General features: G+C 37.6%; 4 protein-coding genes across 7 annotated transcripts; 2 read left to right on the top strand and 2 right to left on the bottom strand.

Moving 5' to 3' along the window:
- Positions 1–471: 471 nt before the first annotated feature.
- On the top strand, positions 472–5,530 carry LOC132187069 (aspartic proteinase 36). Of its 2 annotated transcripts, none has more exons than XM_059601225.2 (12): positions 472–816; positions 908–1,028; positions 1,457–1,884; positions 1,994–2,150; positions 2,661–2,743; positions 2,832–2,928; positions 3,092–3,164; positions 3,302–3,490; positions 3,747–3,871; positions 4,040–4,141; positions 4,213–4,310; positions 5,165–5,530. In XM_059601225.2, exons 1-12 carry the CDS (start codon positions 581–583, stop codon positions 5,292–5,294), a joined length of 1,839 nt encoding a protein of 612 aa, XP_059457208.2. In that variant the 5' UTR covers positions 472–580; the 3' UTR covers positions 5,295–5,530. The 2 variants fall into 2 exon arrangements, with proteins under 2 accessions (XP_059457208.2, XP_059457207.2); XM_059601224.2 differs by having other exon boundaries at positions 5,094–5,530.
- A 1,787-nt stretch (positions 5,531–7,317) lies between these two features.
- On the top strand, positions 7,318–16,651 carry PUB4 (RING/U-box superfamily protein with ARM repeat domain-containing protein). Of its 3 annotated transcripts, none has more exons than XM_059600156.2 (6): positions 7,318–7,442; positions 9,097–9,277; positions 12,430–12,710; positions 13,829–13,945; positions 14,106–16,169; positions 16,249–16,651. In XM_059600156.2, exons 3-6 carry the CDS (start codon positions 12,435–12,437, stop codon positions 16,306–16,308), a joined length of 2,517 nt encoding a protein of 838 aa, XP_059456139.2. In that variant the 5' UTR covers positions 7,318–7,442; positions 9,097–9,277; positions 12,430–12,434; the 3' UTR covers positions 16,309–16,651. The 3 variants fall into 3 exon arrangements, with proteins under 3 accessions (XP_059456139.2, XP_059456138.2, XP_059456137.2); XM_059600155.2 differs by having other exon boundaries at positions 9,097–9,293; XM_059600154.2 differs by lacking the exons at positions 7,318–7,442; positions 9,097–9,277 and adding an exon at positions 9,439–9,527.
- Positions 16,652–17,382: 731 nt separating this feature from the next.
- On the bottom strand, positions 17,383–18,227 carry LOC148584773 (peamaclein-like). The gene is made up of 2 exons (XM_088517804.1): positions 17,824–18,227; positions 17,383–17,738 (listed from the first exon to the last, which is right to left on the bottom strand). Exons 1-2 carry the CDS (start codon positions 17,927–17,929, stop codon positions 17,554–17,556), a joined length of 291 nt encoding a protein of 96 aa, XP_088373930.1. The 5' UTR covers positions 17,930–18,227; the 3' UTR covers positions 17,383–17,553.
- Positions 18,228–18,896: 669 nt separating this feature from the next.
- LOC132187693 (protein DWD HYPERSENSITIVE TO UV-B 1) lies at positions 18,897–25,102 on the bottom strand. Its single transcript, XM_059602086.2, has 10 exons — positions 24,827–25,102; positions 24,066–24,132; positions 22,923–23,176; positions 22,134–22,749; positions 21,362–22,009; positions 20,459–20,899; positions 19,922–20,116; positions 19,761–19,817; positions 19,382–19,444; positions 18,897–19,285 (listed from the first exon to the last, which is right to left on the bottom strand). The coding sequence occupies exons 1-10, from the start codon at positions 24,850–24,852 to the stop codon at positions 19,202–19,204; spliced, it is 2,451 nt and encodes an 816-aa protein (XP_059458069.2). The 5' UTR covers positions 24,853–25,102; the 3' UTR covers positions 18,897–19,201.
- Positions 25,103–25,380: the final 278 nt, after the last annotated feature.

The raw sequence follows: 25,380 nt of genomic DNA, 5'->3' as shown, positions 1-25,380 counted from the left end.
TATCTTACAAGATAATGGGTGATATATGTGGTTTGCAGTTACATTTATAACGGTATAAATGTAATATACAATGATAGCATAACTTTTTTATTTTTTGTTTATAAAAGAGGTGGACATTGCGATGCAGAATTAAATCAGAATGATTATGCAAACGATGCCGTTTAACTCGTAAAAACTTCACTATTTCATCACCAGCAGCTGAAAAAATCTCATTGTCGATTACCTACTTTGATTACGACACCCTACCCTATTCCGAAAGAAAGAGACAGAAACAGAAAAATAAATGCAAGTAATTAAAGGAAAAAAAAAACAGAGATTTACCCGAGAAAGAAAGACACCCTCCCCTCACCACGCACATAACATTACTCTTATTTAAAATAAATTTCACAAAAAAAAAAAAAAAAAAAATCAGGAACGTTGACTTCCATTTCATTCGTCCCTCCTTCCCACGGTCTCTTTCAACGATCTACCGTTTTGTTCACTCATTTCCTGGCATTCTCGATTTACATCACTTCTGTTCGCTGTGTTCGACAATCCGACTCGGTCCATCTCGCGCAAACCGCCCGAGCCAGCGACTGAAATGGCACGGGCATTAATCGAGCTCGTCATCACCGTCGGCTTCATCACCTCCGTCCTCTCTCTCACCCAATCATCTCCTTCCACATCACTCCTCCTCTACGAGGGGCCCCGCCCCGCCATGCTATTACCGCTCTTTCACACTCCTCCGAATACTACTTCCAGAAGCTCCTCCAATTCCCGTCGACTTCTCCAGAGATCCAACGCTCGCATGAGACTCTACGACGATCTCCTTCACGGGTATTTTCGTTTTTATTTTTATTTTTTTATTTAATTTTGTAAATTACGTTTTGTAATTTTGATTGGTTGGATTGCATGGGAATGCGTATAGGTACTACACGACGTTGTTGTGGATCGGGACGCCACCTCAGAGATTCGCTCTTATTGTAGATACGGGGAGCTCTGTCACGTACGTCCCCTGCTCTACTTGCGAAGATTGTGGCAGGCACCAGGTCTAAGATTTCTCAATCATGCGTTGATTCTCTTGCTTTCTTTCAGTGTTTTTTTTTTAGGTTAACTTTGTGTCTAATTCAGAGTTGATGATGCAACTTAGAAAAAGAAACAAATTTCTTTGAAGTGTGCTAGTAGATTTGAACCACCACCTTATACTATTTGTTAAGGAGATGTTGATATAACATGTTGGGATACATAAAAATACAGCAATATGATAGCTTAGGCATTTTGGAACACCTGAAACTACAATAATGGAAACCTATGTGATTAGGCCTAGTTATATTCTTAAGATTGTTGTTTCTACTTGATTTGGGATTTTTTTGTCATACATGAAACTATAACAATTTGATACTTCAGTCAATTTTAGTTACTTAACCAACTGGATAAATGCATATTGGTTTTTGTAACAATGCTTTGTTTTCACCAGGATCCGAAGTTCCAGCCGGACTTGTCGAGCACCTACCAACCTGTGAAATGCAGTTTGGATTGTAATTGCAACAGTGAGAGTGGGCAATGCGTGTATGAAAGGCAATATGCTGAGATGAGTACCAGCAGTGGTGTTCTTGGTGAGGATCTTATATCCTTTGGTGATTTGAGTGAGCTTGAGCCACAGCGTGCTGTTTTTGGTTGCGAGAACATGGAAACTGGTGACCTTTATAGTCAACGTGCCGACGGAATCATGGGGTTAGGCAGTGGTGATCTCAGTATCATGGACCAACTTGTTGACAAAGGTGTCATTAATGATTCATTCTCATTATGCTATGGTGGGATGGGTGTTGGCGGGGGTGCTATGGTTCTTGGTGGTATTTCTCCACCAACAGACATGGTGTTTGCCCACTCAAACCCTGTTCGAAGGTACATTTTGTCTTATTGATATAAGACATCCTGTCTTGTTTTTTTTTTTTCTCTAAGAAATACATTTGATACATCTCACACATTTACTCTAGTTTCGGGATGGCAACAGTCCATACTACAATATTGATTTGAAGGAGATACATGTTGCGGGAAAGCCATTGCCGTTAAACCCAAATGTCTTTGATGGAAAGCATGGAACTGTCATGGATAGTGGTACAACATATGCTTACTTGCCTGAAGCGGCATTTGTAGCATTTAAAGATGCTGTAAGATTTGTTTCTTTATGTCTCAGCATCCACTCTTCCAGATTATTTTTTAAAATGTATTTCAGCTTGGATTTTAGAGAAGACATGAACATATTCTTTCTTGATTCATCCTTATAAGTGAAACAATGAAATTAAGTGACCTAAATACATCACAATTCTTTGTGAATCATATTATTAGAGGGGGGACTTGTACTTGTAGAACTAATAGATAAAAAAACAAACTAGTTTATCTTGAGTTCTTGTTTGGTGAATTTGCGGTTGATTCATTTAGACAAAAGGAGAAAAGGCTAATCTGTATCTTATTGAAATAAGTGTCAAACCATGAATTTGTTGGCAAAACAGGTTTTGTGCTAAAATTAATTATCATTTTCATTATACTTATAAACGAAAAAAGTATTATTTTCTTTATTTGTTCCTCATCCTTTATGTTTTTAACCTTTTTGGTTTGTAAAATCTTTTCCTTTTTTCCTTTTTGTCTTTCTTTGACTTGAAATGTTTCGGATCTTACAGATTATGAAGGAACTTCATTCCTTCCAGAAGATCCGTGGTCCTGATCCAAATTATAATGATATATGTTTTTCTGGTGCTGGAAGGTATTGCCTATAGCATAACCGAAGACTTTGATCACATCAATGAATTACTTTCTGACGCCATTAACATTATATATTGTTTTTGCTTCAGTGATGTCTCTGAACTATCGAAAACCTTTCCAGCTGTTGACATGGTATTTAGCAATGGGCAAAAGCTGTCACTATCACCTGAAAATTACTTGTTTCGCGTAAGTAATGGACTTATGTATATATGGATATATGAGTATGAATATCCCTTATGAGAACAAACTAAGCTTGTTGAAGTCTTTTCTAATTGGAGCACCACATTCTAAATGCAAAGGTAAACTGATCATTATTTTTTTGGTTTATTTGATGTCAATTTTCATGAAGCATTCAAAGGTAAATGGTGCATATTGCCTGGGGATTTTTCATAATGGAAATGATCCAACTACTCTTTTAGGAGGTATGTTATGCTTTAATAAATATGTCTTTCCATTTTTTTTTTCTAAGCCATGCTATGGCTTTTCTGCTCCATCTCATGGGAAACTACCAATTTCCTTTCATTTAATTTGTTCAGTACTTGATTAATTTGTTGAATAGGTATCATTGTCCGCAATACTCTTGTGATGTATGATCGTCAGCATTCAAAAATTGGTTTCTGGAAAACTAATTGTTCAGAGCTATGGGAAAGGCTTCACATATCTGGGGAAACTCCAAATAGAGAGAATTCAACTGCAAAAATTCCACCTACATTGGCTCCTGCTGAAGCACCTCGTTATGGGCTTCCAAGTACGTTAACTACATGCCTTCAAGTATCTCTTAATGCTACATTATCCCATCACTGGTGGTGCCTTCAGATGTTGGTATCTTGCCACCTATTATCTTATGTCAAGATGAAATTTGGCTACTTGAATCTGAAGCTATGATCTTATTTACGTTTTAGCAGAAGTTTGTTGTTTTACCTCTTTTTGACATAAATATATATAATTATTTAGCTTGTGGGAGACACTCTCATTAGATTCTCTCTTTTAACTCTGATGCACAGGGGAACTCCCAATTGGAAAAATAACATTCAATCTCTTGGTGAATATCAGCTACTCAAATCTTCAGCCTCACATTACAGAACTGGCTAAATTCATAGCTGACGACTTAGATATTAATCCTTCACAGGTTAGACAATACCACATTGGAATGCAGAAAAAAATTGGAGCAACATATGTTCAAAATTTGCTTCAAAGCTAGCTTCCCAATTGATGGATTTCTGTCTATCATTGGGTCTTTCTAATTGAAAGTTCATTTCACATTAGGATGCATATAATCTTGAATATATCATTTCAGGTCCATTTATTGAATTTTACTCCCATTGGAAATGATTCCCTCATTAGATGGGCCATCTTTCCACCAGGGTCCAGTCACTATATTTCTAATGCAACAGCTGCGGTAAGTTTGCAACTATTGTTCGTGGAAAAAATTAGAAGCATTTGTATGATAATTTTTTTTTCTGACCACAGAGTATAATTGCCCGATTTGCTGAACACCGTGTGCAGCTTCCTGGTACCTTTGGAAGTTATCAGTTAGTTGGATGGAACATTGAGCCTCTGGCAGAACGGTATATTATTTTTCACTTTACAGAGTCCAAGTGCTCCTCATGACATTATATTTTTACTTCTTGGGTTCCTCTCTCAGTATTCGGATAGAGGTTGATATATGGGTATTAGCAATGAGATGAAGGATGCATGGTAATCTTTATGGTATTTTTATAAGTATAAATTATGCTAATAGAATTGAAACGCCTGAGTTGGTCTCTTTGAGTTGTTTTTCCCTTAGTCACTAATATCTCAAATATAACCACTTAGAGTCGCAAAAATCTAAATATAACCGTTTAAATAAAATTAGATATTTTCATAAAACACTTTTGATGAAAAGGACAAAATCATGATTTTGTTATTTTGAGGCTGGGAGCATGTGGGCACTGCAAATGTATGAGCAAAAATGAGATGAGATAATAAAAGAGGGAAGCCCTCTACTCTGCGTGTAGATCCATGCTTGGTGGAGGGTGAGCTTGATCCACCCTGATAAAAATGGGTGGAGGGTCAGTTCATGAGTTCTATCCTATACGTGTGTGTCAGTTGTATTTACCCATAAAAAAACTATATTTAGTGAATTTATTTTAGATTATTGTATGCCATGTCCTCTTTCAACTATTCTTTGTTATAGTTTCTTGTTTTTATATCTGGGCTTCCTTTCTCGTCAGATTTTCCCTTATGGGAACCTTTCTGTTTGTTAATAATAGTTGCTTATGCTGGGTATCCTTCAGTATACTATATTCTTTCTAAGTTTAACATTATACACAGCCTCTTTCTTTTATATTGTGGTTTTCTGAATATTGCAGGACATGGTGGCAGCAAAACCATCTGGTGGTATTTTTAACAATTTTTGTTACATTAATTATTGGATTATCAGCTTCTGGAATGTGGTTTATTTGGAGACACAGACAACAAAAGCTCAATCCTTACAAGCCTGTCAATGCAGCTGTTCCCGAGCAAGAACTGCAGCCAATATAGACAATCTGGGAGCCGTCTTTGCATGGTGATTTATGTTGGATTCTGTTTCTATTTGAACTTTTTGACTCACGCTGACTAAAGTCTGCAACCATAGCATTTTAGCTGACCGAGATTCTTGTTAAGTAAATCTGGCTAGAGAGGAATAGGAACACACGTTTGTAAACATTTTAAATTTTTGGATTATCACTGAAGTTTTTATGCGATATTGTAATATACATTGAACCAAAAGCTTCCTCAATAAAGCAATTATCAAATTCTTTTATCATTCTACTTTCATTATTGCTGTTTACCTTTAGGACTGGAATTATAGACTATGGCTTTTGTAACCATTACAACCTATGCCAATTAACAAAGATTGTGTTCTTGTCTTTTTTTTTTTGGGGGGGGGGGGGGGGGGGGGGGTGCATGTTTTGTTATATGAGTTGAATGTAAGAAAGCACTAATTACATTTGAACTATCATTCCAAAATGACTAGTTATATTGTAATTGGAGCTCTCTATAATCACTTTCTAAGTCCAATCTTACTTAATAAGGAACTAATATGAGACTTAGCACCCTTAAGTTTCTTTATAATTTACCTATTTTATGTGGGCAATTCTTTTCAATGTGTGACTAACTTTCTAGAGTATCACACGAAATGCAAGCAAATCAACCCTAGAAGGCAGTACTTAGACAAAATGCATAAATGAAATCAAGCATGATAGATTCCATTGGCAAGTCATTGTATTGTTACTAAAAGTTAATCAAGTGCAGATCGCCACGCTGGGATCTGCTCTATGGATCCCATTTTGTATTTTGTCAAATTTTTTCCTTTTTACCTAAGTGTGGCTTCAGTTGCGAATTTCAAGCACCTAATTAAAGTCTTCCTCATAACATGAAGTTAATACAATTTCAAACAAACAAACAAAAAAAATGGTAAATTCATACTATGAAAATAACGCTACACATACAATTCTTTAATAACTTTTTTACAACTTGAAGATTTGTGTTAGCATGTCGTTATTAGGGCTGTAAATCAAATAATTTTTTAACTGATGGTTAAGTTTGAGGAATAAAGATGTCCAACAATTTCTTGCCAAGTGACAACTCCTTTTCTTGGTGCTTTCATGGGAAGTCTATTGAGAACCCAATCCTCATATAATGAACCACCTAAGATGATCGACTAGAAAATCAAAGAAAAGAATAAGGTTTTGAATGGCTCCTTGCAAGAGATTCCGAGAACTTCCCCACTTTCCACTTTCTCAGTCAGCATAGGAGAATCTTCCGCTTCCGGTCAAATTGGATTTTCAAAGGCATCAAGTCCAAAACGCTAGTATTTGATTGTGAATTGCCATTCAAGAAAGTAAAAAAGAATTTCTGTCGTCCTTTTCTCCAATAATCATAAAATTATTACCAGTGAGAATTTTGAATGACATTGATGCTTAATAAAAGGGTCTGCAGACCAGCTTTAATGATTGATTGAAGGAATTTCATATATTAAAAAAATTATGAAAACTCTAGAACTTTATAATATATTCTTTAATTCACGTGGGTTGAAACTTGAAAGGTTAACATATGACCAATTTTGATGATAAACATAAACATTAAAAATAAAAACTACAGTTGTTTTAATTATATAACACAGGATTAGTTTCTCATTATTATGACTGCTACCGTACTTTAGCTTTTAATACAAATTTTTTATTATCTATATCTTGCTACGTGTACATTTATTTATAAATAAATTATAATACAAATTACACCTCACATTTTCCAAAATAAACCAAAACAAGGTAATTATATCTATAAAAGAAAAAAAGAAAAAAGAAAAGTAAAACATATTTATCCACAGAAACTTCCGTAACCGCCCTTTTGGCGGCTACCTATTGAATCCCACAATACCAAGTCAATCCACATAAATAAAGAGGACTTTGGCATTTAATATTTATGACAATTCATAAATACGGAATGACGAGAATGTCCCTCTCGGCCGCTGTACCTTACTACCCCTACCACCTACATATAAAAACTGAATAAAAAACATAAAATAAAAAATATAGTAAAAAAATTAAAGTAAGACTCTGAAAGAAAACGGATCAAAAAACCAGCAGAGAATTGGCGAAATCTGTGCGTTTGAGAGAGAGCGAAATTGAACAGACAAACAAACAACCGGAGCTCTCCTCTTCGCTGGCATTCAGGTACAGTTTTCTCTTTCAGCCCCTTCGGCTTGATCCACCTAGCCTAGGGTTTTGAATTTTCTCCTTGTTTAATTGGCCGCTTCTGAAACCCTCGGTACCTGCATTTGGGGCTCAGAATTTTATCGAATCCCTTTTGTCTTTGTTGTTTTTTTTCTGATTGAAGCATGTTTCAAGTCCGCTCGGGCAAAATTTGAACGTTGTGTCATGGATTGGGAAGCCTCTCGTTTTTGTTTTTGTTTTTTTTCGTCTAATTGATGTATCATATGTGTTTGTGTGCATGTGTTTATATTATCTCCTTAATGGCTGCGAGTTTTGAATTTGCTGTGGTAGCTATATACGACCTGAGTTGATATGTGGGATGGTTATGGTATTGGAAATTATATAGGTTTTTGGTATTAGTGCTTTGTATCTCCAAGCTTATATAAATTGAGGTAGCTGACAACTTAGTTTCTGATTCGGGTAAGCCATTATGGGAGGTAGTGGGTATGGGAAATTTGGTTTAGAAACGGGGGAAAGTTTATAAGGGTGTTTGAATAGTTATGGGGTTATGGCTCTATGCCATGGTGGAATGCATTTGAGCTTGGAAGTATGAAATTTGAGTAAGATCTTGCCAACTTGCTTCACTGCTATGAGAAGATTGGTGGAAACTTATATGAAACTAAGTAGGAGTTGTTAGGAACGACAAAACACAAAAGCAGGTTCCTGCTTTTAGGAGAGAGTTTGCGGCAATTGTGGATTAGAAAACTTTGTACATTTCCATACTTCCTTTGATTTAGCATAGAATCTCAACAAATAAGCTTTGAATATGTAGAGAACTTATATACTCAATAGTGTGATTTATGCTTGTTAGAAGCTTGCAAAATTTTGATAATCAATTGATTGGGGACTGTTAGGGCCCCTTCTGGTAAAAGGGTTACGCTTCTTATGTTAATTTCTCTTAGCATACCAAGTTATTAAATGTATGACAATTTTGGGTTTTTATAAGTACTTTGAAACTTATTTTCGGACACTTATATTAGGTTGGATGGTTTTTTCTGAAAATTTAAGGAATGTGCTGATTATGGTTTAACAAACAATTAGCAAGAACCCATCTTATTGCTCATTTTTTTTCCTTTTTGTTTTCTTCTTTTTCTTTTAGTTTGAACGTTGTAACATAAGTTGTTTGTGGTGTAGACTGGAATGTTGAAGTAACTTATGGTAGCATTAGAAAATTTTCAATGCTAGGCTTAATTAGCTTTGAAACCTTTTTAGTTTTTGGATTAGTTTCTTAACTCTAAATTGGGCGACCTTACCAATGCATTGGTAACTAGTAACCAGAAGGAACATAGTATTCTCCCATAAAAAAGTGAGATATGCTAAAGAGGAATGTGAATACTTAACCACAAAAATGCGTGTATAACACAACAATCTGAACTATGAGAATCAAATGATGTTGTATAGGTACTTGGAGAAGCAGCTGGATGATTAGGAATTTTTGATAGTAGGATTTCTCCTCCATTTGCTTTTCTCTGTTCACTTTTATCTACATAATATTGTGTGTGTGTGTGTGTGTGTGTGTGTGTGTGTGTTTTTTGGTGTGTTTTTTTTTTCCCTGTATATTTTTAACTCTATAATAGTTAGAATTCATGAACAATTTTTTTTCGGTTCTGTACAGGGTTTGCTACCTGGATGACTTTGGATCCAAGATTCTTAACATGGATCTGATTTCTTAACAGTGTGCGTGCATGGGTTTTGTCCATGTCTGCTTGAAAGTGCAATCTTCATTTATATGGATTAATATGGTTTCGTAAGGATCAGCAGTGTGAGAAAGATTATTTTGGTTTTTGAAATTACAGGTTTGTTGTGATAAAGGTACATTTCTTTCTCGTCTTTGCCTGGCATATATGGCTACTATTAATTCTTCAGACTGGTGGATCAGAGGCATGCTAAGCTTGAGTCTGTTGGTATTTCTTCCAACTGGTGGATGTATTTAAAGATTTTTTTTTTTGATCTGTAGGTAAATACACATGCCACACAGGATAGGTCTTATGACTTCACTCTCCAGCCTTTACTTATGGGGCAGGAGATTCCAAGGGCCATTGGAAGGTCCAAAGGCTTTGTTAACCATATCTTTTATTGATCGAGTTGATTTAATTCCACTATTATCTTTTGTATTTGTCTAAGGGTGGTAGGATTACCCTTATTAAGAGCACCATATCCAACTTACCTACGTACTTCATGTCCCTTCCTTCGAGTGTTGCAAACCATATTGAGAAGTTCTAACGTGACTTCTTATGGGGTGGGTTAGGTGAAGAATTCAAATATCACCTGGTGGGTTGGCCCAAAGTTTGTACGCCGATCTTTGAGTGAAGGTTAGGGATTATAAACTTGCTAAGGTTCAATCATGCTCTCTTAGGTAAATGGCTCTGGTGCTATGTGTTTGAGAGAGAGGCTTAGTGGAGAATGGTGGTGGACTCTAAATATGGAAGTTCATGGTGAGGGTAGTGTTTTAGTGAGCCTACTGGGGCATATATAGGGTGGGTTTATTAAAGAATATTAGCAAGGGTCGGAGGGAGTTTTGTAGTCACACCATATTTGAGGTGGGAGATGGCCCTAAGATTAGATTATGGCTTGATCTTTGGTGTGGGGATATAATCCTTAAATATGCCTTTCTAGTTTTATTTGATATTGCTTTCCCAAAGGACGCTTCTATTGTAGCTCATGTGGAATTTTTTGGTGGTGTCATTTAATGGAACATGAACTTTACTAGAGCGGCTCATGATTGGGAGGTGGATTCCTTTGCCTCGTTCTTCAGGATGTTTTACTTAAGCAAAAATGAGACGGGAAGGGGAGGACAAGTTGTGGTGGGTCCCTTCGAAAAGAGGGTTGCTTGGTCTTAAATCCTTCTACAATGTCATGGGTTGTTATGATAGTTTCCGTTTTTCATGGAAGAGTATTTGGCAGACTCAATTCCATTGAGGGTGGCCTTTTTTGTGTGGTCCAAAATTGACAAGTTTCTCATTTCTTCTAATTGGGAGGCTCACTTTCTGAACATTGTTTAGAGCAAGTTACCTAGACTTGTTTCATATCATTTCTCTATACTTCTTGACAGTGGTGATTTTTAGAGGGGTAAAAGTTACTTTAAATTTGAAAACATGTGGTTGAAAATTGATTGATTTGTTGAGAAGGTGAGACATTGGTGGAACTCTTATTGCTTTCAAGGGTGCCCCAATTTTGTCTTAAACTCAGAAGTTAAAAGCTTTGAAAGCCGACTTAAAGAAGTGGAATGAATTGGAGTTTGGTAATGTTGAGAAGAGAATAAGGGCTCTTCTTGATGAACCACAAGGTCTAGATGTGGCTGAGAAGCAGAGGCCTTTGTCTTACTTCAAAGGCAAAGAAGAAACCCCACAACCCATAATACCCGTCATCCCTTCTACGGCAGCAACATCACCCACAAGAACCAATTCCGACTTAACCAAATTAACCTTCAAGCCCGAGACAGTTTCAAAACATAAAAACAAGTACTGCAGACAACGTAGATGATCTGGGTTAGAGAAATATCAATCCCTTTATCCAGAGAGAATCCAGATAACAGCCCCCCTCTCACTGCACCAAAAAATCATCCTCCATTGTACTGTTGCTCATGATCTATAGTATGTGGCTCTGGGTTAGAGAAATATCAATCCCTATCTCCAGAGAGAATCCAGATAACAGCCCCCCTCTCACTGCACCAAAAATCATCCTCCATTGTACTGTTGCTCATGATCTATAGTATGTGGCTTTTTTGTTGTTTGGAGTACATTGAGTCATGCCCAAAACAGTCACTGAATTATTAGCTTCATGGGGCTTGAAGTTGGGGTTGAGAGCAGCCTAGTGGCATGGAGAGCAATCCCTTCATGCCATATGTGGGGCATTTGGTTGCAAGAAACAGGATGGCTTTTGACTGTGTGGAGAAATCCATGGGGGAAAATTAAGTGGAATGCTCTTAAAAGTTTTCTTCAGATGGGTCTCAGTCAACTCTTCATTTGTCTCCTCAGTTTCTTTTCTATGATTTTATAGATGTTCTCACCTTCAGATCTTGAACTGCCATCTTTTATTTGTTGTTTAAATTTTTATGGGGATGATCCCTTTGGTTTACTTTCTGTGTAATTGGGTTATGCCTCTTTTGGATTTTTGTTTTTGTTTTTTTTGTTTTTAAAAAAAATTACATATAATTTCTTTACTTATAAAAAAATTCATCTTTGTTTGTGTGCTTGTGGTCTTCGGACCTAATGGCATCACCTTCCCCCATGAACAAATGGTGAAGTGTGAGGTTCATGAGGTAATCCCATATGGATGGATGGTTAGATGTGCTTATTGAGAAAAATAAATAACTAAGTAAAATATTATTTACCATTGTTGTTATTAAGTTAAATATATTTTGTCTTCCCTGTGACGGGATCATTTCACCCCCCCCACAAAAAAGAAAAATGTAGACATTGATGACTTAGAAGAATGCTTGCTCTAAATAAATGACATTAATTAGTTCTACCTCCTTCCCACTCACCGTATCCTATTACGTTGATGTAGTGCTCAAGGATTACACTTTCAACTTAAATTCCATAACCACGTGCCTCAATGTCTAAGGCAATAAAATATGCTCATATTGTGGCACTCTTTTTTTTCCTTTTGTCTCTACAGATTAACTGAAAGGAAGGGCTTTTATTACATGTTGACCAAAATTATATTTTTCCTTCTTAATATGTGTACGCAATTTATTCTAGTACAACTTTTATTGCATGTCGTGCTGACAAGGTAAAGTGGAGAACAATTGTTGGGTTGGTGATATGCTGCATTTGTTTTTGTTATGTATCAATCAATTACTTTTATTTTCAATAGCTTATGAAGTAATGGCATTATTGGGGTGTAAAATTTGTAAAAATTACGTCAAGCAACCATTTTTTTTAAAGAACTGTTATTATTCCTTTCCTCTGTTGAGTGACCATTTCTAATTCTGTTATTGATACAGGTGTGATGGAGATATCATTGTTAAAAGCCCTTCTTAATAACATCTCCTCATTTTTCCATTTATCATCTTGTGACAATATAAACTCGGAACCAGTTCTGAAGTATTATCAAAAGGCAGAAGAAATATTGAAGTTGTTGAAGCCAATACTTGATGTGATTGTTGATTCTGAAATAGCTTCTGATGAAGTGCTTATCAAGGCATTTGAAGAACTAAGTCATTCTGTTGAAGAATTGAGAGAGCTCTTTGAAAACTGGCAATCATTATCGAGCAAAGTTTATTTTGTAAGTTCCAATTGCAGCAATATAATCAGGTGTAGTTTATGACTTAGATGACACTATCTTGATCACCAGTTAAGAGAAAACTTACTATTCTGGCCATGTGTGAGTTGTCTTATTCGTTATCAGTTCTTTTGATAAGCAATTCATATCATGAATAAGTGCAGAGGGGCGCAACCTTAATACACAGGATGTATACAAGGAGAGTCCTCATTAATAACTAAAAGAAGAGCATAAATCCACAAATTCAGAAAAGTTGTCTTATTCGTGATTAGTATACATTGACCTACACAAATTTGTTTATTATACCCTTAGTTTCTGTTAAAATTGATATATTTCCTCAATATGCTTTTAGGGGTAACGTTGTTATAACGGTATACAGCTATTCTGGCCATGGAAGTATGTAATTTCTTGTGCTGTAATCCTTCTCTTTCTCTTTTTCTTTATCTCTATTTGTCAGTCCAGTTGTCCATTCTCTCAATAATCTCAGGAGAAGGTTTAGTAGATTGGTTGGAGAAAGTGAATTGATGCTTCTGAGAAGGTGCTGCAGCCTGTGATAGTAAAGCTGGTGAAGGTGGTCTTTGATAGTGGTGGGGCATTAATGTTTCTGGAGGTGACGGTGCGGGCAGATGCATTCGATGGGCAGTTTTGTGGGTTTTTGATGATGACAGCAATAATGATGGTGGTGAAAGATGTGGTGGTGGATTGGGTTGCTTTTAGTGCATGTTAATGCGTGACGCAGAGAGGGGAAGAATGAGAGTCAGCACATGCCTATGTTCAATCTTCTAGTTTATAAAACTTCCTTTTAATCTTCTGTTTCTTAAGGCCTTGTCAGGGTTCTCTGATGCATTTTACTTTCATTTTGGAATTTCTAGAGGAATTTAACTCGGTTTTAAAGGGTCTCTCCATAAGGAAAATAATTGAAATTATGGGCAGTCCAGCTTCACCTGTAATTCTACCGTATGATCTAGTACTGAATAAAAATGAAAATAGAAGTTCCATAAAATTGTGCACTTCTGATCTTTTCATGTGGCATTGAATGCTTCAGGCATAAAATCTGTTATATATGTTTTGGTGATTGGTACAACTTCTGTAACCGTCTTTTTCTTTTGCATGATCTCTAGGTTCTGCAAATTGAATCATTGATATCAAAGACTAGGACTTCTGGTCTTGACATTTTCCAGCTGTTGAAAGCTTCACATGAACAGCTCCCTGATGAATTGAGTTCAGCATCTCTTGAGGTAACAGTCATCAGCTGTTTTTAGCTGTTTTTCATTGTGTTACAGATAGACATAGCCCACAGTTTTTGTGGTTGACCCACTAAGTTACGTTGCCAGAGTTGGGAACTTGTGTGAACTAAATTCTTTTATGATTGTTAATACTCAACTTGTTCAATTGCAGCACTGTGTACAGAAAATTAAGCCCAAGGGATACGAACAAATGTCATCTGTTATTAAAGAAGCTATAAGGGATCAAGTGGAGGGTGTTGGACCCAGCTCAGAGATCCTGGTGAAAATTTCCGAGAGCCTGAGCTTGAAGTCAAACCAGGAGATCCTCATTGAAGCTGTAGCCCTTGAAAAGTTGAAGGAGAATGCTGAACAAGCCGAAAAGACGGGGGAAGCTGAATATATTGATCAAATGATTGCAGTTGTAAATCGCATGCATGATCGCCTTATAATGACAAGGCAGTCTCAGAGCTGTAGCCCAGTTCAGATACCTGCTGATTTCTGCTGTCCTCTCTCTCTCGAGCTGATGACAGATCCGGTGATTGTGTCTTCAGGGCAAACCTATGAGCGGGCATTCATCAAGAAATGGATTGATCTGGGGCTCACAGTCTGTCCTAAGACGCGGCAGACACTGGCTCACACCAATCTAATAACTAATTACACTGTAAAGGCACTAATTGCAAACTGGTGTGAGTCAAACAATGTGAAGTTGCCCGATCCCATGAGGTCTACAAGCTTAAACCAACCATTGCCCCTTCTTGGGCACACAGAGCCTGGTGCAACCAGGGAGTCTGCTGCTTTTCCTCATTCCAGGGGCAACCAACCAATATCAATTGAGTCAAGTCGCTCTATGGGTTCACCTGGTACGAACTTGAATTCTTCTGGTGGAATCCGTCGAGAGGGAACTTCTCCATTGCACCCTCGCTCTTCTTCAGAGGGTTCCATGTCTGCTGTAGCCGAGAATGGGCAAGATTTGGATATTGCAAGAATATCACTAACAAGTTCTGAAGACAGGTCTGCTAACTCTGAAGAAAGGAGTATGGATTCAGGTGGCCAACCCACTGCATCACCATCTGGAACTGAATTTTCTAGCGCTATTGGGGCTGAAGAGTCATCACAGAGCCATAATAGAACTGCCTCCGCCTCCAGCGTGCTTTCTGGTGCAAATTTTTCTCAAGGAACACCAGGAGATGCTGATGAGGCTTCACATATATCAGCCAATATGACTGGCTACAGCAGTGATGCGTCAGGAGAGGTGAAAGCAGAGCCACATGCTGCCGCCTTGACCTCACCACAGAGAGAACCTGAGTTCTCTCCCAGATTGTTGGAAACGAGGTCTCGAAGCCAAACAATATGGCGGCGACCGTCAGAGAGGTTTGTTCCAAGGTTGGCTTCTTCTCCTGTTATAGAAACAAGAGCTGATCTTTCTGGCCTCGAAACTCAAGTGCGGAAGCTGGTTGATGACTTGAAAAGCACTTCACTGGATACTCAAAGAGAGGCAACAGCTGACCTACGGTTACTTGCCAAACACAACATGGATAATCGGATTGTAATTGCTAACTGTGGGGCCATTGTCGTGTTGGTCAATTTGCTCCTCTCTGAAGACACAGGGATTCAGGAAAATGCTGTTACGGCGCTTCTTAACTTATCAATCAATGATAACAACAAAACTGCAATTGCCAATGCTAATGCAATTGAACCTCTGATTCATGTTCTTGAGACAGGGAGCCCTGAGGCGAGGGAGAACTCAGCTGCCACTCTCTTTAGCCTGTCAGTGATTGAAGATAACAAAATCAGGATTGGAAGGTCTGGTGCAATTGGGCCTCTGGTTGATTTATTAGGGAACGGGACCCCTAGGGGAAAGAAAGATGCAGCCACAGCTTTGTTTAATTTATCAATATTTCATGAAAACAAGGCACGTATCGTGCAAGCTGGTGCCGTAAAGCACCTTGTGGAGCTGATGGACCCAGCTGCTGGAATGGTTGACAAGGCAGTAGCTGTTTTGGCAAATCTGGCTACAATTCCCGAGGGACGAGTTGCTATTGGTCAGGAGGGTGGGATCCCTGTTCTGGTAGAGGTTGTTGAGTTGGGTTCTGCAAGAGGAAGGGAGAACGCAGCTGCTGCTCTTTTACATCTTTGTACTAACAGTAGTAGATTTTGCACTATGGTGCTCCAAGAAGGAGCTGTCCCACCACTGGTGGCATTGTCACAATCAGGCACCCCAAGGGCCAAAGAAAAGGTATATACCTGCTAATTATGTTGCAGTTTCTGTTAATTTTATTTAGGAGACCAATTGACGAGTTTTTTGTTACTTGCAGGCACAGGCGCTTCTTAGCTACTTTAGAAACCACAGACATGGTAATGCTGGGAGGGGCTGATTTTGGAGGCACACCCATCGGTTTCATACCAAGTTCTTGTGTCAAGTTTTAAAGATAGTGTGTGTACATTTCTTGGTGCAAATAATGCATGTGAAGGTGGTGTTGCTTGGATTTTACTTGTATTGTAGAGGGAAAAGGAAAACAAAAAAAAAAAAAAAAAGGAAAATTTTTTATGATTTATAGAGGATTTTATTTGGGTCCTCTTGTGAAATACATCTACATGTGAAACATGTGAATGTGGGAAGAAAATTTTATACAGGTTGAGAGTCAAGTTGCAGTAAGCCTGGGCAAGACGGTGAGAGACAAATAATCAGTTTTATTAATTAATTTCGTTTCCTCATTTGCATCTTTCTCTCTTATGCATATTTTTTATTTTTCTTTTCAGTGTTGTTTCAAAGAATTTGAAAATGTTGTTTACTGTATAGGCTTTTGGTTATTCTTCGCACATTAGTTATCTTTACAGATGAATAACCGTTTGTTTTGTAAAACAGCTTGATTGTCAAATTAGTGCCTGTTTTCTACCCTATTTAGTAGCTCAGTTTAGGTGCATTTCAATGGAAAAATCAACACTCTTTTGCTTGTTTCTTGGCTGCTAAACCTGCTCAAAAGAGACGGTGCTGTTTCACTTTGGAGCCGATGCCAAGATTTCACTTATAATTGCAGTCTAGAAGAGCATTAATACAATTAGTCCTAAGATAAATGATCAGCCTTTCATCTGACACGTAAAAAAATTGCATTTGTAGTGTGCATGAGCGCCAATGCAATTACTTATAATGATGCACGAAAGTTAATGATGGATGATAATTCTTCCCATTTTACTTGAAATGGAGAGGAACCATTTAATAATCGAGATTAAATTTGTTGGGTCATTATTCTTCCCACTTCATTTGACATTGAGAGAAATCATTTAATAATCCAGATAAAATTGGTCGAATGAGTTATTCTTTCAAGTTCTATTGAGACTTTATTTGATATTGAGAGAAACCATCTAATAATTCAAATAAAATTGGTTGGGGGAGTTATTCTTTCAAGTTCTGTTGAGAGAAAGGATCCTCTCCATTTCAAAATTCCTCTATTTCTTCATGTCCCTGTTGAGATGCAAGGACGGGCACCCAATTGAATTTTAATAAATGTGAATTGCCTAGAAGCAAGAAAAGTAGATCCATAAAATGCCAACCAAAGCTACCAAGTAGTACAAAAACCAATGTAGAAGTGATGAAGAAGATTGACTGGTAAACACAAAAATCAAGGGCATTTAGCCTTTCCCTTGGAGTTCAACATGTCTCTGTAGCAAGGGCATTCAGACTTGTTTCCATATGTCCCTGAAGGAACACACTTGCACTGTAGACAGCAGATTCCACAATATCTTAAGCACCGGTCTTTCACTCCCGCATTTGCGCACCTAGCGCCGCATTTGGAGTCGCAAAAACCTTGCGAAAGACAAATATGCAAAAAGACCAATCAGCCTACAAAACCAATCAGCGCAATTATACGCACAATACAAAAGGAACTTACTTGGAATTGGAGCAGCCATGGTGGGGGGATCAGCCATGGTGAATTGAAGGAAAGAGGAGCTCAGAAGCATTGAAACGAGTAACAAAGTTTGAAGGGCAGGCTTCATTTTTTCACTTTCTGTTGATAGTATTGTAGGGAAGAGAGATCAAAATGGAGCGTCGAAAAGGCTAGGGAGGCTATAGCATCGTAAAATTTACATGGGTTACTGGGTATTTATATTAGTCTTTTGGAAGTGGAGGTTTACATGAAAATTCAGAGAGACAGAGCACGGGGGAATCCATGAAAGAAAAATTGAGAATGATTTACAGCGTTAACACAGACTTGATGAGTTTGGGGAACATGCGGTCTACCGTCTACTTGCCTCATTGTCAGTTTATGCTGTCCAGCCAGGTTTATGCTGCGCAGAAGCTTAATTGAAGCTTCTTTATGACGAGGATTTTACCGGCAGGTCAAGGGTGGTTTTTATTTTTTAATTATTTTTTGAAGAGATTAATGGGGGATTTTTAAACTGTTATGAGGTGTCACAAGGTTTGTAAACTCTAGCTTCCTCGGTCTCACCCATAAGCACTCGAATTTTAACCTTTCCAGCTCGGCAAGATCTAGTGACAAGACTAAGATTCGTTTAAATATCAAAAGTAAATAAATAAAGACAAGAAAAGAAACGGAAAAATATGAAACGTGAAGAAACAAAGATATGAATACTATCTTAACCAAAAAAAAAAAAATACGAATACAAGAGAGTAGAGAGGGACAGAGACAGGGAATCTTCAGAATATTAAAGAGAAAAAAAAAGATATGAATACTAGAGAGTAGAGAGGGACAGAGACAGGGAATCTTCAGAATATTAAAGAGAAAAAAAAAGATATGAATACTAGAGAGTAGAGAGGGACAGAGACAGGGAATCTTCAGAATATTAAAGAGTTTGTTAATCACCTTTGTGCACCCGCACGTGCATGCACATGTTATAGAGAGAGAGGGGCAGGGACAGAGGGACCTGTATATGCCTCCCTGCATAATAAGGTCAAGTGGGTGTGCAGAAAATCCAAGGAAATGGCGAATTTGCACCCCTACAATAAATAATATGGACTCATTTTGAGTCCAGTATGGTCTGCATAAAGCTTGAAGGGGAACCATTCAATTCAATCAGTGTTTATTTACAAGTGTGAAAACTTGGTAATTAACCAAGAAGTTATGAGATTTACACAATGTGAATTAGGCTATGAGTAAGAAGCACATAAGGAAGCATGGCCACACCAACAATTGTAGAAAACCAGACTTCAGTCATACTTTTTGTCAAGCAGTAACCCATAGCTCCTCGTGTATATAGACATATATACATGCATTCTTATTTGAATGGCATATGAAAAATATATATACATCATCCTCCTAGACCGTAGAAAGGACCGCAACGTTGGCCATAAGAATATTCTTCGGCATAGCGACTAGAAGCAAGCATATTGACCTGCATGAATCGATCTCACTGGTTTTAGCCACTCCACTTGTAGGGTTTTCACATACACCATCAACAACATGAAGAACCAGTGCACACAGATATTACCTTGATGATCTCGCACTTTGAACTTGGACGCATAGAGGCTGCTAAGATACTCATGTGAAATTCCTGTTGTGGAGAACACAAGTAAACATGTATAGCTTAATTAGAGCATATACGTTGTGAATAAACTTAATGAAACTCAAACTTTTCTGACAACTACTTTCTCTCATTTTTGTGAGAGCTCATAAGCCATACTAGTATGGAGATCAAGAAGAGGAAGAATGAGGGAGAACTTCCAGACGATATTGTCAGGATCAGATCCACAACTATAATATACAGCTGCCAACTGAATTTGGTCCTCTGGATATGCTAAAGAGAACAACTACTGATGGGAAACATTAAGTAGAAAAGTTATTATGCACCATTTCTCAAATAGACTTACCCTAAAAGGATCGCCCCTTAAGGACTGCACAAACAGAGAATTTCCTGACTCCTTATCCTGCAAAGGGAAGCGCCAGACATGTCAAATACCTAGGTCATAAAGAAAGTTATGAAGAAAATGTGGAAATGCTCCATGAGTGAAAATAACAAATCTCATTGTACCTCTAAATAGACATCCCTAAGTCGCCTTCCAGTTTGAGTACAGCAGATGCGAACAACATGTTCATCACAACTCCCACTGATAATATAGTCCCTTCCATTCATGTAATAGGAACGTGTATAATTATGAGGACTTCCTGTTGAAGCTATCTCAAAATTTATGCATAGCCTCCCGTCCACAGCCAGAAGTTGTTTAACCTGGCATCCCTTAAACTGTTAGCCTCCATTTTCAACCCACAAAGAAACAAAATAAATTTGTAATCTCTAAAAGGCAAGCTGACAGCCTAACTGCCAAAGTAGAAGACCCTAAACTACGACATGGCACATGGCAATATGTTGAGAACATCCTCATCTCTAAGGTCATCTAGGTCAAATTTTGACCTAATAGAATTGCTAAACTAATGGGATGACTATTTTGATTTGAGTAGACCCTTTTAATCAGGATAGTGGAGAGACCATATGCACATGAGTCTTAAAAATTTATCCACTAAATGTCTTCCGCAATACCAGAGTAAAGTGTATACTCCGAGGAAGATTTACCTCATTGTCAACAGCTGAAACAAGCAAATAGAGGTCATCAGGAGAAAAGCAAACCATCACGTTTCCTCTGGAGCTTGAAGTTGTATAGCAAGGCCGAACTGGGTTCTGTCTCAAATCCCACATCTTGACATCCTTGTCAAATGATGAAGTAGCAAATAGAAAAGGGGAATGGTGTGCAAACTTAACAACATTAATCGGCTCTTGGTGCATATTAGTAAATAGTTGTAAACGTTTTCCACTGCTGATGTCATATAGAGCAACATCTTTTGAGTACCCACTAGCAAGAAACAGATCATCTGTCGAGTTGACATGAAGAGAAGTCAATTGCTCAAAATCATCAAAAGTTACGGTAGCAGAATAGAAACAGAAATCTGCAACTTCTGGTGGCATGTGATTGATGTCAAACAACCTCAAGGAGCCATTATCAGAACCGGCAAGAAGCTGATTGTTCATCACAAATGGAAAAGAAGTCAGAGAAAAGGCAGATGTTTTAAGTAACTGAAAAGTATAGAACCCTGTGTACTCTTACTGGCTACTAATATTTCAGTTATATACATATATAAGCATGCCAACCAAGCACATTGGTTGGCCATGGACTAATCTCTGATCAGTCCCATTTGACAATCTTCCAGGATAAGCATGCCCACATACTACACAACACGGTGCCGTGTAATATCTCGGTATCTCAAATTAGCTCATAAATTAGAAAGGTCTTTGTGACAAACTCTACGGAAAATATAGAGAGAAAGCATTATGCATTCTCATATGTTAGTATCCGATTATACACTAGACAATGTCATCAACATAAACAAATTATATCTAAAAAGCAAGATTCTGTTTTCATTAATACCGCTAACTCATAGTCAACTTAAGAGCATATAGTGCTGTACGGAAAGTGCATACCTTGGATGGATGCTTCTTGAGCCAAGACAGCCCCAAAACGCTGTTCATTGCTCCTATGGATGGGATATAGCTTACATTTTTTCCACTTTCATGGTTGATAACAACTACTTCACCATCCAGAGTTCCAAAAGCCATAAGCCTAGAGTCTGACGGATGATACTCAAACTGTCTTGGACGAAGCCTCTTGCTTTCTTCTTTAAATGTGTGGCTAAAGTTAGACACCGGGTGTAGGAGTGGCCAAGCAGCAGACCCAAGTTTGGCAGCGCTAAGGGATCTTGAGAAAAAATGTTGACCATTTCTATAAGGATATAGCTGTTTTGGCTTGAAAGGTTTTTGAAAGTAAATACCACTTGTTCCCAATTCACGCTTACCCAAAACATGAACAACACTTTCCTTGAGCTTTCGTGCATAAGGTAAGTATTCATAGTATTTTGAAGAGATTGACTTAGCCATTTCCCTGTCCATCTTTCTGATAGGGATATTATCTAAAACTTCTAAACGAGGCAATGAAGCAATCATGTAGTCCCTATAATGTTTCTCAAAGCATATGGGTGAAGGATGATGAGAAGTATACATGGTTAATGATATGGTGCCATTTGTCAAGAGCTGCTTATGAAAACTCATAGTAAACTCATCTTTGTCTTGAATCTACAATTTGCCAAAAGAAACCTGTTAGATAGGCTAATATTTTCATCAAGAATAAATTACATTAGGAAACTTTCCCTTTTTGAATCGTCAATTATGTCAATCCAAAAGTATATCCGACTCTTACCTTATTTTGCATTTTGGCCTGTCCATTCAAATCAGGAAGAGTAGTAGGTGATAGCTCCAACAAACACATTTCTTTTAAGTAACTTGAAATATTTACTTCACTATTCTCTGAAAAATTATCAATTCCGCTCTGAGTCTCACAGGTTGTTTCTGAATCATCAAGAGAAAGTAAGTTCCTGACTGCTTCTTTTGTCCTAAAAACACATGTAGCATCTCCACTATCAGTAGATGGTGTCTCTCTGTAATAACTCATATTCAACTGAGCTGAACCAGTTGTCTCACAAAAACGAAAATTAGTTTTCTCACCAGATGACGCAGGACATGGCCCAGTGTCCTTGCAACATAAACAATTTTGGAACCGTAATTCCACCAAAGAGGGGAGTTTTGATAGGGCAGCAGTAGTTGTCCAGAGATTAGCAACTCTTGTCTCACACATTGAGAGTCGCATCAAATTTGGCATGCAAGAAAAACAGTCCTTCTGTAACCCGGTGAGTGAAGTACAAAAATCCAGATTAAGGGTGTGTAGCCGCATAAATATTCCAACCATGTTGAGTTTTTGGATGTGGAGAGACCTCAAATTCAAGACTTCACAAGCCAAGCCATCCTCGCAAACGTCCCTGGAGAAAACCCAAATGGATAAATAAGTAAAAAGCTTCATTAAATATGTAAGACCTTATTTATCAATTTTTCAATGGACAGAGAGCTGCACAGCCTTGACCATTAAGCTTTCTTAGAGTCGGGGTGAGTAAATAGAACACTACTGAATTCATAGAATGTTACTAATACAGACCATAGCACGTCCTTCTTCAATGACATATCCAGGAGATCAACGATACGAAGCTTTAGATTGATCGCACGCAACAAAGCTGTAACGTTTTCTTTACTCAAGACACAATGTGATTCATGAAGTATGTCAACTGCATCAATATCAGAGGAGTCACTTGCCATAAATACATCGATCAGTGGGGAGATATCAGCACCCTTTAGTTGTTCTAATGAAACCACAATGGTACACTTCTCATGGTGTGAGTTTTGGATATTGCCCTGAATGATAATGAAACAAGAGGTTATCCTTATAGCACACTATCCTGCTGCAAGCTAAGAAAGGGTTGGGTATTTGCAAAGAAGCTTTACAGATTTTTTACACACACACTGACGTAGTGGAAGCTATAGAAAAAGAAAAGAAGTTCAACGACTTCAATTCTAGAAACTTAACAAGCTAACAAATAGCTTAGAAACTCAAAAGAATCTGAAACTTTCACTATTATTCAATATTTCATTCTCCAAGTTGTCATTTCAATACATCCATTATCTTCTTATAACATTAACCGAGATCACCTAAAGATGAAAACTAAAACTTCCGAAGCAAGTAAATCATCTAAGAAGGAAACATTACAAAGTTTAAATCTCAAATGTCGTCTAAAGTTGGAAAGTCTAAACAGAAATGACAAGTCTAAGCTTTTGAAATTTGGATGGAAATTGGTAGTCCTTTCCTTTTGAAACATCTGCTGCATATCGAATCTGGCGTCTACAACCCAGTTCGAACCTGATTGCGATGGGGGCATTCTACCTCGATTCAGATTGTTACGTTTGCAACCTGTTCAAACCTCATTGCAAACGGGGCATTCTGCCTTGGCTCAAATTGTCAAGTTTGCAACCCAGTTCAAACTTGATTGTGATGAGTTTGAAACCCATTCAAACCTGGTTGCAATCGGGGCATTCTGCCTCGATTTCAAAAAGGCGCATTTGATGCCCATTCGAACTGGTGTACGATCAAGGTAATCTATCTTGTTATGGAGCAGTGGTACATCACACAGTCACATATGCATATACAAAAAGTATAACAAGCAGAAAATTAAGATAAGAAAGCCATGAAACATTCACACGATCAATGGCAATTTAAAGGAAGTACGAGTTTTATTTAAAAAAGAACCTTAGAAAACAAGGATAGCACTGCAGAGTTGGGTAGCACCTCATGCTTCTGGCAAGAATCAAGATAGCTAGCACCCAAAAAAAAAAAAAAAATTGGAGTTAATAGAGCATTAAGATAATAAACAGCACTGGAATGTTAAAAAAAATTATACGAATAAAACAGAGCATCAAGCAATACTGTTTAGCCGTGTATTCATTAAGTGAACTTTTGGAAATGTTCAATTTTAGGGGAATTAGCTTACAACTCTAAAAAAATATACTCTACCATCAATTAGTACAAGAAAATTAAGAGTTAGTTAATAGCAAATATATATATATATTTTCCAAATGAAAGAAAAAAAGATAAATCTTTAATTTCCAAGTGAAGGAAGAATGCTTCCATTAAATCCTTATGCTAAGGTGTAAGATCAATTGACTTAACGAACAGAATAAAAGAACCCAAAACTTAAAAAATGAAGATAGTTTTTTGAAAGAAAAAATAAAATAAAAAGGAACTTCCTTAGAAATTTGTATACAGGCAAGTAGTTATTTTTCTTTTCAAAGTTTTATCTTCTAAGAATCTAAACAAATGCTAAACACGAGATGCTAACTTATTTACAGCTTTGTCTGAACAATTCCGCATTGTCACACAGTTCATTACACGTTCCCGAGAACATTTACTCAAACAATCTCCTAACTTTCATATATTGCAGCAGAACAAAAACAAACACACCCCCTCCCCCCAGAACACACACTGATACACAGCAAGAGAGAGAGAGATACCGAGCTTCAAATCTGGAAATTTTCATGGAAATGGGGGGGTTCTGTTCTTCCTCTACTCTTTCCAGGTCTTCACCGTATCAGCAAAAGGCGGAGTAATGGTGTAGACAAAAGACTTTGGGAAAGTTGGAAATATCAGTAGAGAGTAGCGATTTGTGCAGGTGGAGGAGCATGTAACGTAGAGTGTATTACAGTACAAGCGAAGTGGCTTCTCCGAACCACATGTCAAAAGGGATAAGCACAGGTGTTCATAAAACCTCTGCTTACTAAAATACCGTACAACATTTTTTTTTTTGGGTTGGTTGGTCTGATCGGAAATTGCTGAGTGCTCACTGCTCACGTCTGGGTCCGGGGACCCCAACTCTCTCTCTTCCCGACAGCGACATTTTGCTGCATTGATTCCATGCGATAAGAACGTTTCTTTGTCTGACTTTCTTTGGTCCGTAGTTTATACGAAAGAAATATGTTCCAGTTTTTTTTGTTTGCAAAGAAATATGTTAGTTTATACGAAAGATATAATATGTTAAGTTGAGTAGTCCTACTCCTATACTTCACAT

This window comes from Corylus avellana, chromosome 6 (genome assembly GCF_965113065.1).
Source record: "Corylus avellana chromosome 6, dhCorAvel1.hap1.2, whole genome shotgun sequence".
Classification (NCBI taxonomy): Eukaryota; Viridiplantae; Streptophyta; class Magnoliopsida; order Fagales; family Betulaceae; genus Corylus; species Corylus avellana.
Note: the sequence above shows the minus strand (reverse complement) of the source record. Positions and strands in the feature narration are given on the sequence as shown.

Coding starts and splice junctions, on each gene's coding strand:
- LOC132187069 (XM_059601224.2), top strand. CDS start 581: ATGGCACGGGCATTAATCGAGCTCGTCATCACCGTCGGCTTCATCACC. Junction 3,165..3,301: donor TCCAACTACTCTTTTAGGAG/GTATGTTATGCT, acceptor TTTGTTGAATAG/GTATCATTGTCCGCAATACT. Junction 3,872..4,039: donor TAGATATTAATCCTTCACAG/GTTAGACAATAC, acceptor ATATCATTTCAG/GTCCATTTATTGAATTTTAC.
- PUB4 (XM_059600154.2), top strand. CDS start 9,449: ATGCCACACAGGATAGGTCTTATGACTTCACTCTCCAGCCTTTACTTA. Junction 12,711..13,828: donor TATCGAGCAAAGTTTATTTT/GTAAGTTCCAAT, acceptor CATGATCTCTAG/GTTCTGCAAATTGAATCATT. Junction 16,170..16,248: donor CCCCAAGGGCCAAAGAAAAG/GTATATACCTGC, acceptor TGTTACTTGCAG/GCACAGGCGCTTCTTAGCTA.
- LOC148584773 (XM_088517804.1), bottom strand. CDS start 17,929: ATGAAGCCTGCCCTTCAAACTTTGTTACTCGTTTCAATGCTTCTGAGC. Junction 17,739..17,823: donor CATGGCTGCTCCAATTCCAA/GTAAGTTCCTTT, acceptor GTCTTTCGCAAG/GTTTTTGCGACTCCAAATGC.
- LOC132187693 (XM_059602086.2), bottom strand. CDS start 24,852: ATGAAAATTTCCAGATTTGAAGCTCG. Junction 24,133..24,826: donor ATTTCCAGATTTGAAGCTCG/GTATCTCTCTCT, acceptor TTTGGGTGCTAG/CTATCTTGATTCTTGCCAGA. Junction 20,900..21,361: donor TCAAGAAGCATCCATCCAAG/GTATGCACTTTC, acceptor ATGAACAATCAG/CTTCTTGCCGGTTCTGATAA.